Source organism: Pan paniscus, chromosome 1 (assembly GCF_029289425.2).
Source record: "Pan paniscus chromosome 1, NHGRI_mPanPan1-v2.0_pri, whole genome shotgun sequence".
NCBI classification, from domain to species: Eukaryota; Metazoa; Chordata; class Mammalia; order Primates; family Hominidae; genus Pan; species Pan paniscus.
This window is the reverse complement of record NC_073249.2, coordinates 202,838,360-202,851,724: the sequence shown is the minus strand read 5'-3', so window position 1 is coordinate 202,851,724 and position 13,365 is coordinate 202,838,360. Positions and strand designations below refer to the sequence as shown.

Sequence of the window (13,365 nt, the reverse complement as noted above, 5' to 3'; positions counted from 1 at the left end):
ATATTATATGCTATTCACATATAAATATCCTACTCTGTATTCTGCTTCGTTTTTCTTAGCCATATAGGATGGATATCTTTTTGTGTCAATACATGCACGTAGGTCCACCTCATTCTTTTTTTTGAGACAGGGTCTTGCTCTGTCCCCCAGGCTGGAGTGCAGTGGTACAATCACGGCTCCCTGCAGCCTGGACCTCTGTGGGCTCAGGTGATCCTCCCACTTCAGCCTCCCGAGTAGCTGGGACTACAGGTGTATACCACCACACCTGGCTATTTTTTTTTTTTTCTAGAGATGAAGTTTCTCCATGTTTCCCAGGCTGGTCTGGAACTCCTGGGCTTGAGCCATCCTCCCACCTCGGCCTCCTCAGAGTGCTGAGATTAAAGGAATGAGCCACCATGCCCTGCCCATCTCCATTCTTTATACTGTCTTATTCCTTTAACTGCCTTATTCTTTATACTGCCTGGCACAGGATTCTACTTTTAAGGTACACTGTGATTAACTTAAGCAACACCCTTACTAATGGACGTTTAAGTTGTTTCCAGCTTGGGCCGTTATAAACAAGGCTACAGGAAGCATCCTTGTCCTTAGATCTTTGCACATTTGCCTAATTACCTGTCTATAATTCAATCTCAGAAGCAGAATTCCTGGGTCAAGGGATATACATGTGCAAATGCTGATATACCTGGCTGATAGCAAGTGAGTCTTTAGGGAGGCACCTGCCTAGCATGGAGCAGGATATGGGCACCAGCCAGCCAGACCTACCTCCAACTTGCTGTGTGACCCTAGGTAAATCGCTCTTCCTCTCTGGTCCTCTGCTGCCATTAAGTGAGGGCAGTGATGTCTGGAGGTCATTCCAGCTCTGATGCTCTAGTGGCAGGGAAGGCTCAGGGCCAGTCAGAAGATGAAGGCATAAGAACTTACCCTCAGGTGGGTGCCAGAGATGGGGCCTGGGGTGACCGGCTTCCACTGCTCAGAGCCTTCCTCCTGGAAACTGACGTGATAGCCTGTGACAGGCCCAGCCCCCATATACAGTGGGGGTTCCCACTGCAGCACCAGGGATGTGGCCCGCACCTCGGATGCCCGTACGTCGTACGGGGGGCCTGTGACAAATGAGAGATGGGAAGAGATGTGTGAGTTGGGCAGCCAGGCAGCCAGCCAGGTGAGCAGCAAGCCCAGCAGTCAGTCAACAAGCTTGTCAATCCCTCAGTCACAGTCAAGCCAGGAAGGGCCTGCTCTGGGTGTCGCCAAGCCCGGGCCAACCTTGGCATCATGACAAAGCCTGGCTCTGGGCCTGAAACCAGGGTTAACTTTTCAAAATGCGCTCAGCCTCCCCTCCTCCCGGTAGCTTCCCTGACCTTCCCCATCCCCATCCGAGACAGCATTAATCCTTCTAAAGTGCTTCAGTGTTTAGTGTCGGGGCCAAGGGTGTAACTTCTAGAGTCAGACCTCTGGGGTTCATGTCAAAACTCCACCTTTTCCAGATATGGGGACTCTGGATGAGATACTTAGCCTCTTTGTTCCTGTCCCCTCTTCTGTAAAATGGGGATAATAATAGTTCTTATAATATAGTGCTTTTGTGAGCATTAGTGAGATAATTTATGAAAAGTGCTTGGTACCTAGTAACGGCCCAATAAATACTCGTTGTTTATAACGGTGGTTGTGAAAGCATCATATGTTTTAGTTATCTGCCACTGAGGTAGAGGTTTTGTGTAGTAAACAGAACTGAGCTGAACAAAATGATGGAAGGGTGTGATTCTCCTTCCTCAGTGGGAGGTGAGGGGCTCATTTGTGAGAAGACTTACTGGGTTATGGGAGCAGTGGGTAGGGTGGCCAACTGTCCATTTGTCCAAGACTAAGAGGGTTCCTGGGACTTGGGATTTTCAGTAGGAAACTGAAAGTCTCAGGCAAACCAGGACTAGTTACTCACCCTAGCAGTGCACCTTTGGGGCTGGAGATTGGTTTATGGCTAGAAGCAGGCAGGCTCTCGAGTTGGGAAATAGTTTGTGCTGGGGATACAGGGCCAGTTGATGGCCCAGGTCAGGGGTCCTTTAAGACAGGCTTAGGACTCCGTTTGTGTCAGGAATTATAGAGTGGGTTTGTGCAAGGGCCAGGGGCCTGGGGTGCAGGACAAACAGCACAAGCCTGAATGCACAGAGGAGTGCGGCAACCTTCATCTCATTGGGTAGGTTTGGGAAGGAGGGAAGGGCAGGCACTGGACTTCAGGCCTGCAGGCCTCTCACCTGGCTGGGGCATTGTCCACTCTTTGCACTCAAACAGGCTGCTGGGTGCCGACAGCTCGCCAACACCTGCCCAGTTGGCAGCCCGGGCACGGAACTCATAGAAGTGGCCTTCATGAAGGTCACTGACCTTTAAGAGCAGAAACACAAACTATGAGGCTGAGGCTGGAGGAGGGATGGGGAACAGAAGCAGTGGTGGGGGAGCGACTCAGAGCAGGCGGTCTGTGGGGGCTTTGCTTTTATTTTTATTTTTTGAGACATGGTCTCACTTTGTCACCCAGGCTGAAGTGCAGTGGCATGAACATGGCTCACTGCAGCCTCAACCTTCTGGGCTCATGCAGTCCTCCTGTGTTAGCCTCTCGAGTAGCCAGGACTACAGGTGCGTGCCACCACACTCAGCTAATTTTTGTATTTTTTGTCGAGACAGGGTTTTGAACATGTTGCAGACTGGTCTCGAACTCCCAAACTCCTGAGCTCAAGCAATCCCAGCTCAAGCTTGGTGGCTCTAAACAGTTCTGTTCAAGGTGGGTCTGCACTGGAAAATGATCTCGATGGCTGAGGCAGGGGAACTTGAGACCTCTGTCAGACTCTGTCAGACTCCAAGACTCAAGCAGTGCCCTCTGGTCGCTGCTAAACAAGTCATGACACAGGCTGGGGTCACCTTCCAGCCCTACCTTGCAGACCCGGGTGGGGATGGGCTGCTGATTGACCGCATGCCAGTCCAGCTCTTCCGAGTCATGCTGGTCCAGGAAGTAGCCCAGGATCTTGCCACCTCCACGACGCTTGGGGGGTTTCCACCCAATGACCATTTCATTCTTCCCGCAGTTCAGGAGGGCAAAGCCATATGGGGCAGACGGGGTAGCTACAGGGAGGTAAGGAGGTGAGGAGAGCTGCTCCCTAGGGATGGCTGGATTGGACAGTGGGGCCTGAGGGAGCTGACGAGCCTCCCCTAGTTGGTGCCTGCCCTACTCCAGGGGTTTTTCCCTGAGCCAGTAGTATCTGTGCCTCAGGAGGGCATCGGAGCCTCAGGTTTCTGGGTCTGAGGGCTTCCCCACCCCCCAGAGCTGCTCAGGCCCCATCCCATGGCCTCAAGCCATGGTTACTTCCTTCCCAAAGGAAAGGGCAGCCAGGGCCAGCTCCAGTTTCCCTCAGAGGGCGTATGTGCCACTGGCCACCAGGACTGGGCCCTCCAAGATGTGATCTATGAGCCCCAGCTCCCTGCCCAGCCCAGGGAGGTTTGCAGGCTGGACCTGCCCTTGGACTCACCCAGAGCCTGCTTGACCCTGATGGGCTCGGTGGCGGCTGAGCTCTCGCCTACCCCAGCCTCGCTGACTGACCTGACACAAAACTCGTACTCCTTCCCCGTCCTCAGCCCGGGAACTGTAAACCTGGGAGAGAAATGTGCAGCTTTCATGGATGTACAAACAGCCTGGAGACATTCCCAAACTTGCTAGAACAACTTTGTGGAATAAGTGGTCACCAGCGTGGTAGAATTTGAAGGTTCAGGTCAATTCTTCCTAAAAATATTGCCCTTGATCCCATGGCAATGCCTGAGATGACACCGTGGAGGGGGTAGACCTAAGGGTTTTAAAGGATGTTTGCTTTTCCAGATCCACCCTTAAAATGCAAATACGCTAGGAAAGGTTCTAATTTAAAGCAAAGGCAGCCAACCCCGGACCCAGCGCCACATGGTACATCTTCAAGACTTTGGGCTTTGTCCTTGAAAAAGAACATGTGGCTGTTAATACCTGCACTAATGCTGGGATGCAAAAACACCGAGTCCTTTCAGAGCCCTCAAAGAGAATTGCCATCCAGAGACACGCAAGGATGCTCTGGCTTAGAGAAAAATGTCCTTCTTATCCCGTCCCTTCTTGATAAAACCCAATTGTGGACCTCTTTCTCTCTCTTCACCTATCAACATTCTCCTAGAGCAAATCTTGTTTTGCAGGGAGCTCCTCTCAGCCAGGCCTTCATCTTTCTTCCATGTTGGATGCTTCCTGACCTTGAAAATTGGACTCCAAGTTCTTTAGCTTTTGGACTGGGACTTACACCAGTGGTTTGCCAGGCGCTCTCAGGCCTTCGGCCACAAACTGAAGGCTGCACTGTTGGCTTCCCTACTTTTGAGGTTTGGGGACTCGGACTGGCTTCCTCGCTCCTCAGCTTGCAAACAGCCGGTTGTACGACTTTACCTTGTGATTGTGTGAGTCAATACTCCTTAATAAACTCCCTTTCCTATATACATCTATCCTATTAGTCTGTCCCTCTAGAGAACCCTGACTGATACAGAAAGGGTGAGGGGTGGTATGGAGCCTGAACTCAGGCCTCCCTGGCTCCAAAGCTCTCCACTGCTCTGCCCTCCCCACCTCTCTCTGGGTTTAAGCTCCTGGAGGGATGAGACCAAGGCATGGTCATCTCTATCCATGGAGTCCTGCAAATAGCACATTCTCAACAAGGTTTGTTGAAAAAGACCATCTGGGTTCAAGTCCCAGTCCTGCCATTTACTAAGCTACAGGGGGCTTTGGCAAGTTATGTAACCTCTCCATGCCTCAGTTTCTTCATCTGTAAAATAATAAAAATAATAGTCTTACACATTTAGGCTTGCAGGTAGAACTAGATGACCTCACATATGAAAAATGCCAGAACAGTACCTGGCGCAGGGTAAATACTGTGAAATGCTGGGCTTCATTATCATTATGGCCCCCTTTCAAGGATGCCTGGTGCAGGAAGGGGGGTGATCTGGTTTGGCTCTGTACTCCCACTCAAATCTCATGTTGAATTGTAATCCCCACTGTTGGGGGAGGGACCTCGTGGGAGGAGATTGGATCATGGGGGCGGATGTCCGCTTTGCTGTTGTCAAGATAGGGAGCAAGTTCTCATGAGATCCGCTTGTTTGGAAGTGTGTAGCACTTCCTGCTTTGCTCTTTCTCCCTCTCCTGCTCCCGCCATGTAAGACATGCTTCCTTCCCCTTCGCCTTCCGCCATAATCATAAGTTTCCTGAGGCCTCCCCAGAAAAAGAATCCTGTATAGCTCGCAGAACTGTGAGCTGATTAAACCTCTTTTCTTTATAAAAGAAATTACCCAGTCTCAGGTATGTCTTTATAGCAGTGTGAGAACAGACTGATATGGGTGGGCAGACGTACCTGGTGCCTTGGATGGGTTTGTTGTTAACTGTTTGCCACTCAGATGTCCCCACCTTCCGGGAGTAGATGTAATAACCCAGGAGCTCTGGGTCTTTCACAGGATCCCATGTCAGGGAGACAGAGGTCTGTGTGTCTCGGAAAGCTTGAACTTGAGCTGGAGGAGGGAGGGTAGCTAAAAAATAGAAACATGGGCTGAATGAGAAGGCTGAGTTACGTGGGTCTGACAGGCTGGGGAAGGGGAGGAGCATGGGGAGAGGCCAGAAGGAGCTCCCACAGCAATCAAGGTGCATGAATTCCTGACCTGCTCGGGGCTTTGGGACCTCTTCCCTAGGCCCAGAAGTGTATCCTAAAAGTCCTCTCTCCCCTTACCTCTGAGCATCTCTGCTTCCTCACTAAAGCACAGAAGCATACTCACTCGTTCATCCTTACACACACACACTCTCTCTCACTCAAAAGTCACCAAATCTGACAGGTTTCCTCAGTCCTTATCTTTAATCTCAGTTTTCTTTCCTTGAAATTTCTCTACTGATTTTCATGGCTCCCTGAAACTAAGCTTTTTGAGGTAGGGGCTGCTGTAACTTGTCAAATGGATAGATGGATGGTTGGTTGGATGAATGGATGGATGGATGGATGGATGGATGGACAGATGGATGCATGGACAGGTGGATACATGGATGAATAAATGGATGGATGGATGGATGGATGGATGGATAGATGGATGGATGAATGGATGGATGGATGGACAGATGGATTCATGGATGAATAAATGGATGCATGGATGGATGGATAGATGGATGGATGGATGGATGGATGGATGGATGGATGGATGGACAGGTGGATACATGGATGAATAAATGGATAGATGGATGGATAGATGGATGAATAGATGGATAGATGGACCGATGGGCGGATGCATGGATGGACTGATGGATGGCAGGTGCATGATCTTCCTAGTTCTCTTTTTATTTCTAAACTCCTTACACATCCTGTGGTTGTTCTCTATTTTCTTTTGGCCCTCAAACGTTGGACTCCTCCAAGCTTCTGTTCCTTGACCTGCTCCACTTTTTCTCCTCTCTTCTTATTCATAAGGGTCCTGCCTATCCCAGGTCTTCATCCCTCACCTGTTTGAAGGCTTCACCTCTAGCCCTGCCCTCCCTTCCTTTCTGAATTATACCAGAGCCTTGCCTGGTACAATTTAAGTGTGGTTTATGGTCCAGAGACTACCCACATCTGATGACTAATTGCTCACTGGCCAGGCCCCAAATCAAATCCAAATGTTAACCAGAAGTAAAGAAAAGCACCACTTGCTCACCAACTTGTTCATATGTGCCGCGTGTGTGTGTGTGTGTGTGTGTGCGTGTGTATTTTTTTCCCCTCTAAATTATTGAAGCAGAACAAATCTAGAACTTTGAAATCTTCCCCAAATGGGACCTTCAGCAAACCAGGCTTTTCTTGCATAGGTGGCACTGTAGCAAGGTTCTTTAAAGGGCTGATTGTGATGGCAGCTACAGGGAATCTGATGAGAGGGTAAAGAACCTCAGAATCCAGAGGCCTCAGAGATGGGAGCCCTGGGAAGCTGGGGTCAGGATGCAGTTGCAGTTGGGAGACTCAGGAAGGAGCCAGAGGTGGGAGCAGTGATGGGGCCCTTTAGAACAATGGGTTTGCCAGTTGAGGACAGCAAGGTGTGCAGCTTGGAAATGACTCTCCCAGGTCCCCTGTTATGCTGCAGGTGAGCGGTGTCCTGCCTGGTAAGCCAGGGCTCAGGTGGGACAGCTCAACCCCCACCAGACAGGGAGCAGGGGGCTGCTTGGGAGTGAGCTGCAGGATCTAGGGGCAGGCCAGAGACCTGTGGAACGGAGGGACCACTTGCTTGCACAGCTGCTGTGCAGGGCCCAGCTGTGCTCTGTAACCCGTGCATTGCTGATCTGGAAAAAGGCAGAAGGCTCTCTCCCTCCATGAGCCTCCTGCCCAGAGAAATGTGATTTCTGATGTCTTAAAACTCCCCAGGCCTGAGATCAAATTGCTTTTCAGCTTCATGATGGGTAGAAGGGAGCGGGGACAGGGAAGTGGGCAGGGCTTTGTCCCTGCAGCTTCAGGTCCTGAGCCTGGCCTGGCCTGCCTCCTCCCCGACCCCCGGCATCAGGAGGGTACCTGGCGGGCCCCGCAAGGCGATGGGCTCGCTGGGCTCCGAGGGATCGCTCAGGCCATACTGGTTCATTGCTCGCACTCTGAAGACATATGACTTCTTTTTCTCCAAGTCCAGAACGGCGAATCTCGGGGATTTCACAGGGCTTTCCGAGCTGATGGCCTCCCAGGTGCCACTACCTATGACTGACTGAAGAAACAGAGGGACTCACATTGGCTAACTGGTTGCCCAGACTGGCTCTGTGCTGGTCACCTCCCATGATCTCTGTCCCCAGCCCGTGTGCCCTCATGATCCTCTATACTCAGCCCAGGCTGCCCCTGAGCATGGGGCTCTGCCCCATCTGCCTCCTCACCTCTCCACCTGGATTCCTACAGAGACCTCACGTCCAGCCTGTCCACAACGCGGCTCCAGAGCTTCCCACACCTGCATTGCATTGGTGGCCCCCATCCTTCCAGTCCCTCGGGTGAAACCCCTGGAGCCACCCTTGGCTCTTCCTCTCTTTGTCTCATGCCCTAAATGTGCTCCATCAATGAACCCAGTTGGCTCACCCTTCAAAATTTACCCAGAAACCAGCCAAGCCTTATCGTCTTCATGTTCCCCACCATAACCTTGATACAGGCTGCCAGCACCCTGCACCTGAACGATCTCAATGGCCTCTTGACTGGTCTCCCCTCCATTTCTACCTATAACCCCCTTCCATCTTGTCTCAAATGACCATCAGGGGGATCCTTTTATAGCACGGGTCAGACCAGGTCCCTGTCTGCCAAGAACCCTCCCAAGCCCCACATCTCCCTCAGAGCAAAAGCTTCCCCATGGCCTGACCCCTCGGCCTGTCTGGCCACCGTTCCCTCTGCCCTTAGTCTCTGTGCCTCTCTGCTGTTCCCTGAGGGTCCAAGTCCCACCTCTGGGCCTTTGCACTTGCTGGTCCCTCAGCCTGGAATGTTCTTCCCTGAGAAATCTCTTGGCTTCCTGTAGGCCTTTAATAAAAATCCACCTTCCTGGGCAGTGGGGAGGCCATCCCAGCCACTCCATCTAAAAATGTCAGCAGCTCCTCTCCCCACACTTCAAGTTCCCCTCCCTGCTCAATGTCTTTCTCCTTAGCGCCTACCACTCACTACTGTGCTTAATATTCTACTGATTTACTCCATTTATCATTGGCACCCCCTCCCCTGACTGCCGTGTCCCTAGGGCCAAGAACAGGACTGGCACATGGCAGGTCCTCCATCTATGTTTCTGGGACAAATGAATGAATAAATGAATGAATTCTCACAATAACCCTGCAGGAAGGTGTTAATTTCTCTGCCGATGAGGAAAGTCAGGTTCAGAGAGTTTCGGTAACTTGGCCAAAAGTCCTGCATCCAATAACTGGTGGATATAGTATGAAACTTCACTCAGGTGTGGTTGGCTGCGAACCTGTTTACTCTCCACAGCGTCAGGGACCCAGAAGGCAGCCAGAAACCCCGAGTCTCTGGGCAGATGGAGGGTGGAGAGCCCAGGGTGAGACAGATGAGTGAGGTACCCAGAGACCCTTTCTGCTGAGTCTGGGCAAGAGAGTTAAGACCTAGAAGCACAAGGGGACCCACTGATTCCACGCTCTGTGGTTTTCCCCCCACAAGCCCATCTGGCTGTCAGTGGCCTAGACCAGGTAGGACAAGAAATTGCCATAAGAAACCATGAACACTGCTGAGCTCCTACTGTGTGCCAGGCTCCATTCTAAGTCTTTATGTGTGCTAATTAATTTGATCCTCACATTAACCCTACAAGCTGTGTATGATTATTATCATTTTATGGAAGAAGAAACAGAGGCACAGAGAAACTAAGTAACTTGCCCAAGGTCACACAGCTGGTAAGTAGCAGAGATAGAATTTGAACCCAAGCAGTCTGACGCCAACATCTTCACCATGATACACTACCACCTCGCAAAACAAATCCTCAATTATCTACAGCTTTCCTATGTCGGAGAAAAAGGATTACCCATGAGTGTGAAAAGAGAGGCCCGTTTGGATAACCAGAGCCAGAGATTCCTCCCTGGAAATTTTAAATTCATTTATTCCCTAAACATTTTCTGTCCACCTAGTTTGTGCCAGGCATTGTGCTGGGCACAGAAAGTAATGAGAAGATAAACTTAGTCTCTGACTTCAGGGAGATAGTCAAGAACACCTCCTTGGGAAGCACTGACAGATCCCAGGGGTTGCTGGCTTTGGCTGTGGGCTGTGTTTTATTTCATCTTCACAGGGCAGGTTCTCTATTCTATGCTGGAGGAAACTGAGGCTCAGAGAGTTTAGGACACTCACTCAGGATCACACAGCAGAAGGAAGGATTTGAATAGATTTTGACACCATGCTGTCTTCTACTCCGCCATACTGCCCCCTCTCCACTGTGAAGTTCACTCCACAAGACCTGCCTCATCCCCGCCGGGGTCTCCCCTGCCCCCACTCGGTCCGCAGTGAGAGCCACCTCCTAGTGCTAATCACTCCATAGGCTCTGCAAGTGCTGCTGGTGCCTGTCCCTGGCTGGAGGGTACCAGCCTTGTTTCCCTCCCAACATAGTCCCACCAAGAAGTGCTTGGCCCCAATGTGTGGTCTGATGCCATCTGGCTTGGGGGCAGGGAGGTACCCAGGAAGTGGTGGATCGTATTGTCATTGTTGTCTGTGTCTTGTATTTTGTGTATTTCCACGAACAGCCTCAGGAACGGCCAGCAGTGACTGGCTTCCAGGGCTAGAGGTAGCTGCAAAAGGCTATTCAATCCATCCCCATGCCTCTGTGTAGGGCCATGCCTGGGCCCTTCTGGCCAGGGGATTCTCTTTCATTCTCTGACGGCCTCCCCAGGGGACACTGCCCAGGGTCCCACAGCACATCTATTTCTCAGGCTGGCCTGGGGCTGGGGCCTCGGGGTTCCCTACCTTCTCCAGGGAGTACGTCAGTGGTGCTCTGCCCCGGGGGCTCGGCTCCTCCCAGGCCAGAACCACATAGGCCTCTCGGATCTCGCTGGCATGGACATTGGTTGGCGGTGAGGGGATGGTCACAGTATCTGGAATCAGAGTCACCCGGGACCGAGATGGGTGGACCCTCAGAGACCCCCTAATCTCAGTGCCTCATTCCATGGAAGAGGGAACTACACCCCTACCCATCCCCCAGAGAGGGGCAGTAGTTGGCTCCAGGTCACTCAGCAATGCTGGGCAGAGCCGGGGCTAGAACCCAGGTCTCTCCCTGCTCTGGCCAGGACTTTTCCCAATGTGTTCCCTCCTCCAGGAAGGCCACAGCCAGATGGGCCACAGTGACCCCAGCACTCTGACTGCCTCCAACTAGGCCCCACCTGCCCTCATCCCCCACACCCTGCACAGGGACAGCTTCTGCCTCTTTGCCAGCTCATGTCCCAGAGTTTTGAGAACTATACAGGAGGCCCAGCGTGTGGGAGGATCCCGCGTACCTTCAAAAGCATCTGTGCTGATGGTGATCTTGTTTCCCAGATCAAAGGGGGTCTCTAGGATGAGAAGGGAGCATGGGAGGGTGGGGGTGGCACAGGAGGAGTTAGGCCAGGAGCTACCCCACACCAGGGTCTGCGTCCTGCCCCGTCCCAGTCCTGGCCTTGCAGCCCTCGCTGTGCAACCTCAGACAGGTGCCCTCCCTCTGGCCTCAGCTTTCTCAGGAGTCCCAAGTGGAGCCCTGCTGCTCTCAGGCCCTAGTAGATGCTCTTCCTCTTCGGACAAGTGGAGACAGAGAGGAGGAGGGAGGTGCCTGGCGCTGGGCACCCTGCCACGGTGGAGCTTCTAGCACACCCAAGTCAGCGTGGCTCCCGAGGGCTGAGAGGAGGCCGTGTCCCCACACTCGAGCTTAAGGACATCTGACAGGTGCTGGGGTAGGGTGCTCCCTCAGACTGGTCTCTCCCATGGACAGGTTTGGTTTCTCCCATTAGACTAGCTGTATCTTCCTTCTCAGGCTAGGGGTTCCTAAGGACCGGATTGTGTCTCCTCCATCAGACTGGAAGTTCTCGAGGGCTGGCCTTTTTCTCCTTCATCAGACTAGTGTTTACTGAGGGCTGGGCTGTGCTTCCTCCACCAGACTCGGGGCTCCTGAGGGCTGGATTGTCTCCTGTGTGAGATAGTCCTGAGGGTTCTCTGACTGATGTTCTAGAAAGTCACTTAGGACCTCTGTACCCACCTGTCTTCCTCCGGGCTGCATCATGGTCACCCATGACAACCAACTCTGAGGCCTTGGAGGGGACGCTGCTGCCTGCCCTGCTGATGGCTCTCACCCGGAACCGATAGCTCTGACCTTCCACGAGGCCTTGGATTGGGCACCGACAAGTCCCTCCGGGGGCCTCATGGCAGGGGATCCATTCCCCAGACTCGCCCTGGCACCTGTTGGAGACAGGCCCCCCCTTTCAGCCCCTGCCCACAATGCACACCTTCCCAATGTGAGCCTCTACAAGGGCCTTTCTCTGACTGGGGGAGCCTGCCCAGCTCATCTCTGCCAATTAAAGTTCTTCTCTCCAGTGGAAGAGCCTGGCTCCAACCTTGGGCCCCCGGGAGACCTTTTCACCATCTCTGACACTGACCAGCAGCAGTGCCTTTCATGGGGCATCATCGTGAGCCTGTGACTGTGCTGTGCCCTACACACCCAGCCCTCATTTTATCTCCCTGGAATTCCTAGGGGGCACGTGTGGTCACCTTCACTGCACACATGGAGGATCTGTGGCTCAGAGAGTGACAAGACCTGCCCAAGGTCACACAGTTAGGATTCACCTGAGTTTGTCCCCTCCCTAAGTTGGCATGCATTCCAGGTTGACCCTCCAAGCCTGGGCTCTCTGTACCCTCTTGGTACCATTGTCCCTGGCAGTACGACAGTGCACATTACCCTTCTTGTTACCAGCTGGTTGAGGTAGTTGTCACATGTGGGTCCAAGTCTTGTCTCCACCACTAATGACAAATGTGTCTTTGAGCAAAGTCATCTCCCCACATACTTTGGTTTCCCCATCTATAGAAGAGGGCATTAGATAGTCCCCCTCCCCTTTAGAGACGGGTCATTGTAAGGTTGGAAAGAAATGAGGCATGCCCTTAGCACGGTCATTAGCCTGTCCGTGGCAGCATTAGCTATTTTCTCAAGCTGGGCCTTCGGAGCCGGCCACACTGGAAAAAGGCCGGAGGTTCTGGCCTCTCTACCTGTTTGCGTCCTCCCTTGGGGTCAGTGCTATTCCATCTCTCTCTGTCATTGGGAAGGAAACTAGCCCATGAATTCACTGTGCTCAGGGTTCAAGCACTCCCCGTTTTGCCCCTCCGGGTCAGCTCTAGAGGGTCCACAGGGCAGTGGCCGACTCCAGCATAGAATTCCAGTTATCAGCATGACAAAGACTTGGAGGTGTGGATGCCCCTCCATTGCCCCTAAATGACACAGCACAGCCTGCCTCCTGTCCTGTTCTGAGGAGCGGGGGTGTGGGGATTCTCTGAGGTCAGACATGGGGCCTCCTCTTTGCTGTGGCTCCCACCACCAGACAGAATTCTACCCCTAGGGCCTCTGCCACTCACGAGGTCGACTCACCGCTCAATGGAGTAGGCAGTGATGGGGTTGCCCCGGGTGTCACTGGGCGGGGCCCAAGTCAGGATGAGGCAGTCTCTGTTCACATCTAGGCATCGGACGTTCAGCGGGGAGCCTGGGGCCCCGGGGTTCTCGGCCTCGGCATCTGAAACCCGGGGGTGAGAGGGAGGCCCTTCTAGTCAGTGGCCATTTGGTGACAGGCCCTTCCCACTCCCGCCCGGCATCCTCTTCTCATCCATCCTGCAGGGGCTCAGTTTTGATCTTGAGGACTGGGGCCTGAATATTAGTCCCACTACCCCCATAGCA

At 52.8% G+C, this 13,365-nt stretch overlaps 1 protein-coding gene across 1 annotated transcript in view; it reads right to left on the bottom strand.

Annotated features, from left to right (window-relative positions):
• Positions 1-13,365, bottom strand: part of MYOM3 (myomesin 3) — a 56,328-nt gene that overhangs the window by 22,676 nt on the left and 20,287 nt on the right. Inside the window, exons 11-20 of the mRNA XM_003810765.7 lie at positions 13,063-13,204; positions 11,686-11,885; positions 10,955-11,008; positions 10,428-10,555; positions 7,530-7,713; positions 5,379-5,550; positions 3,504-3,625; positions 2,912-3,099; positions 2,241-2,367; positions 922-1,100 (exon numbers count right to left, since the gene is read on the bottom strand). Of these exons, the coding sequence (XP_003810813.4) occupies positions 922-1,100; positions 2,241-2,367; positions 2,912-3,099; positions 3,504-3,625; positions 5,379-5,550; positions 7,530-7,713; positions 10,428-10,555; positions 10,955-11,008; positions 11,686-11,885; positions 13,063-13,204 (1,496 nt within the window). The remainder of the gene's footprint in view (positions 1-921; positions 1,101-2,240; positions 2,368-2,911; positions 3,100-3,503; positions 3,626-5,378; positions 5,551-7,529; positions 7,714-10,427; positions 10,556-10,954; positions 11,009-11,685; positions 11,886-13,062; positions 13,205-13,365) is intronic.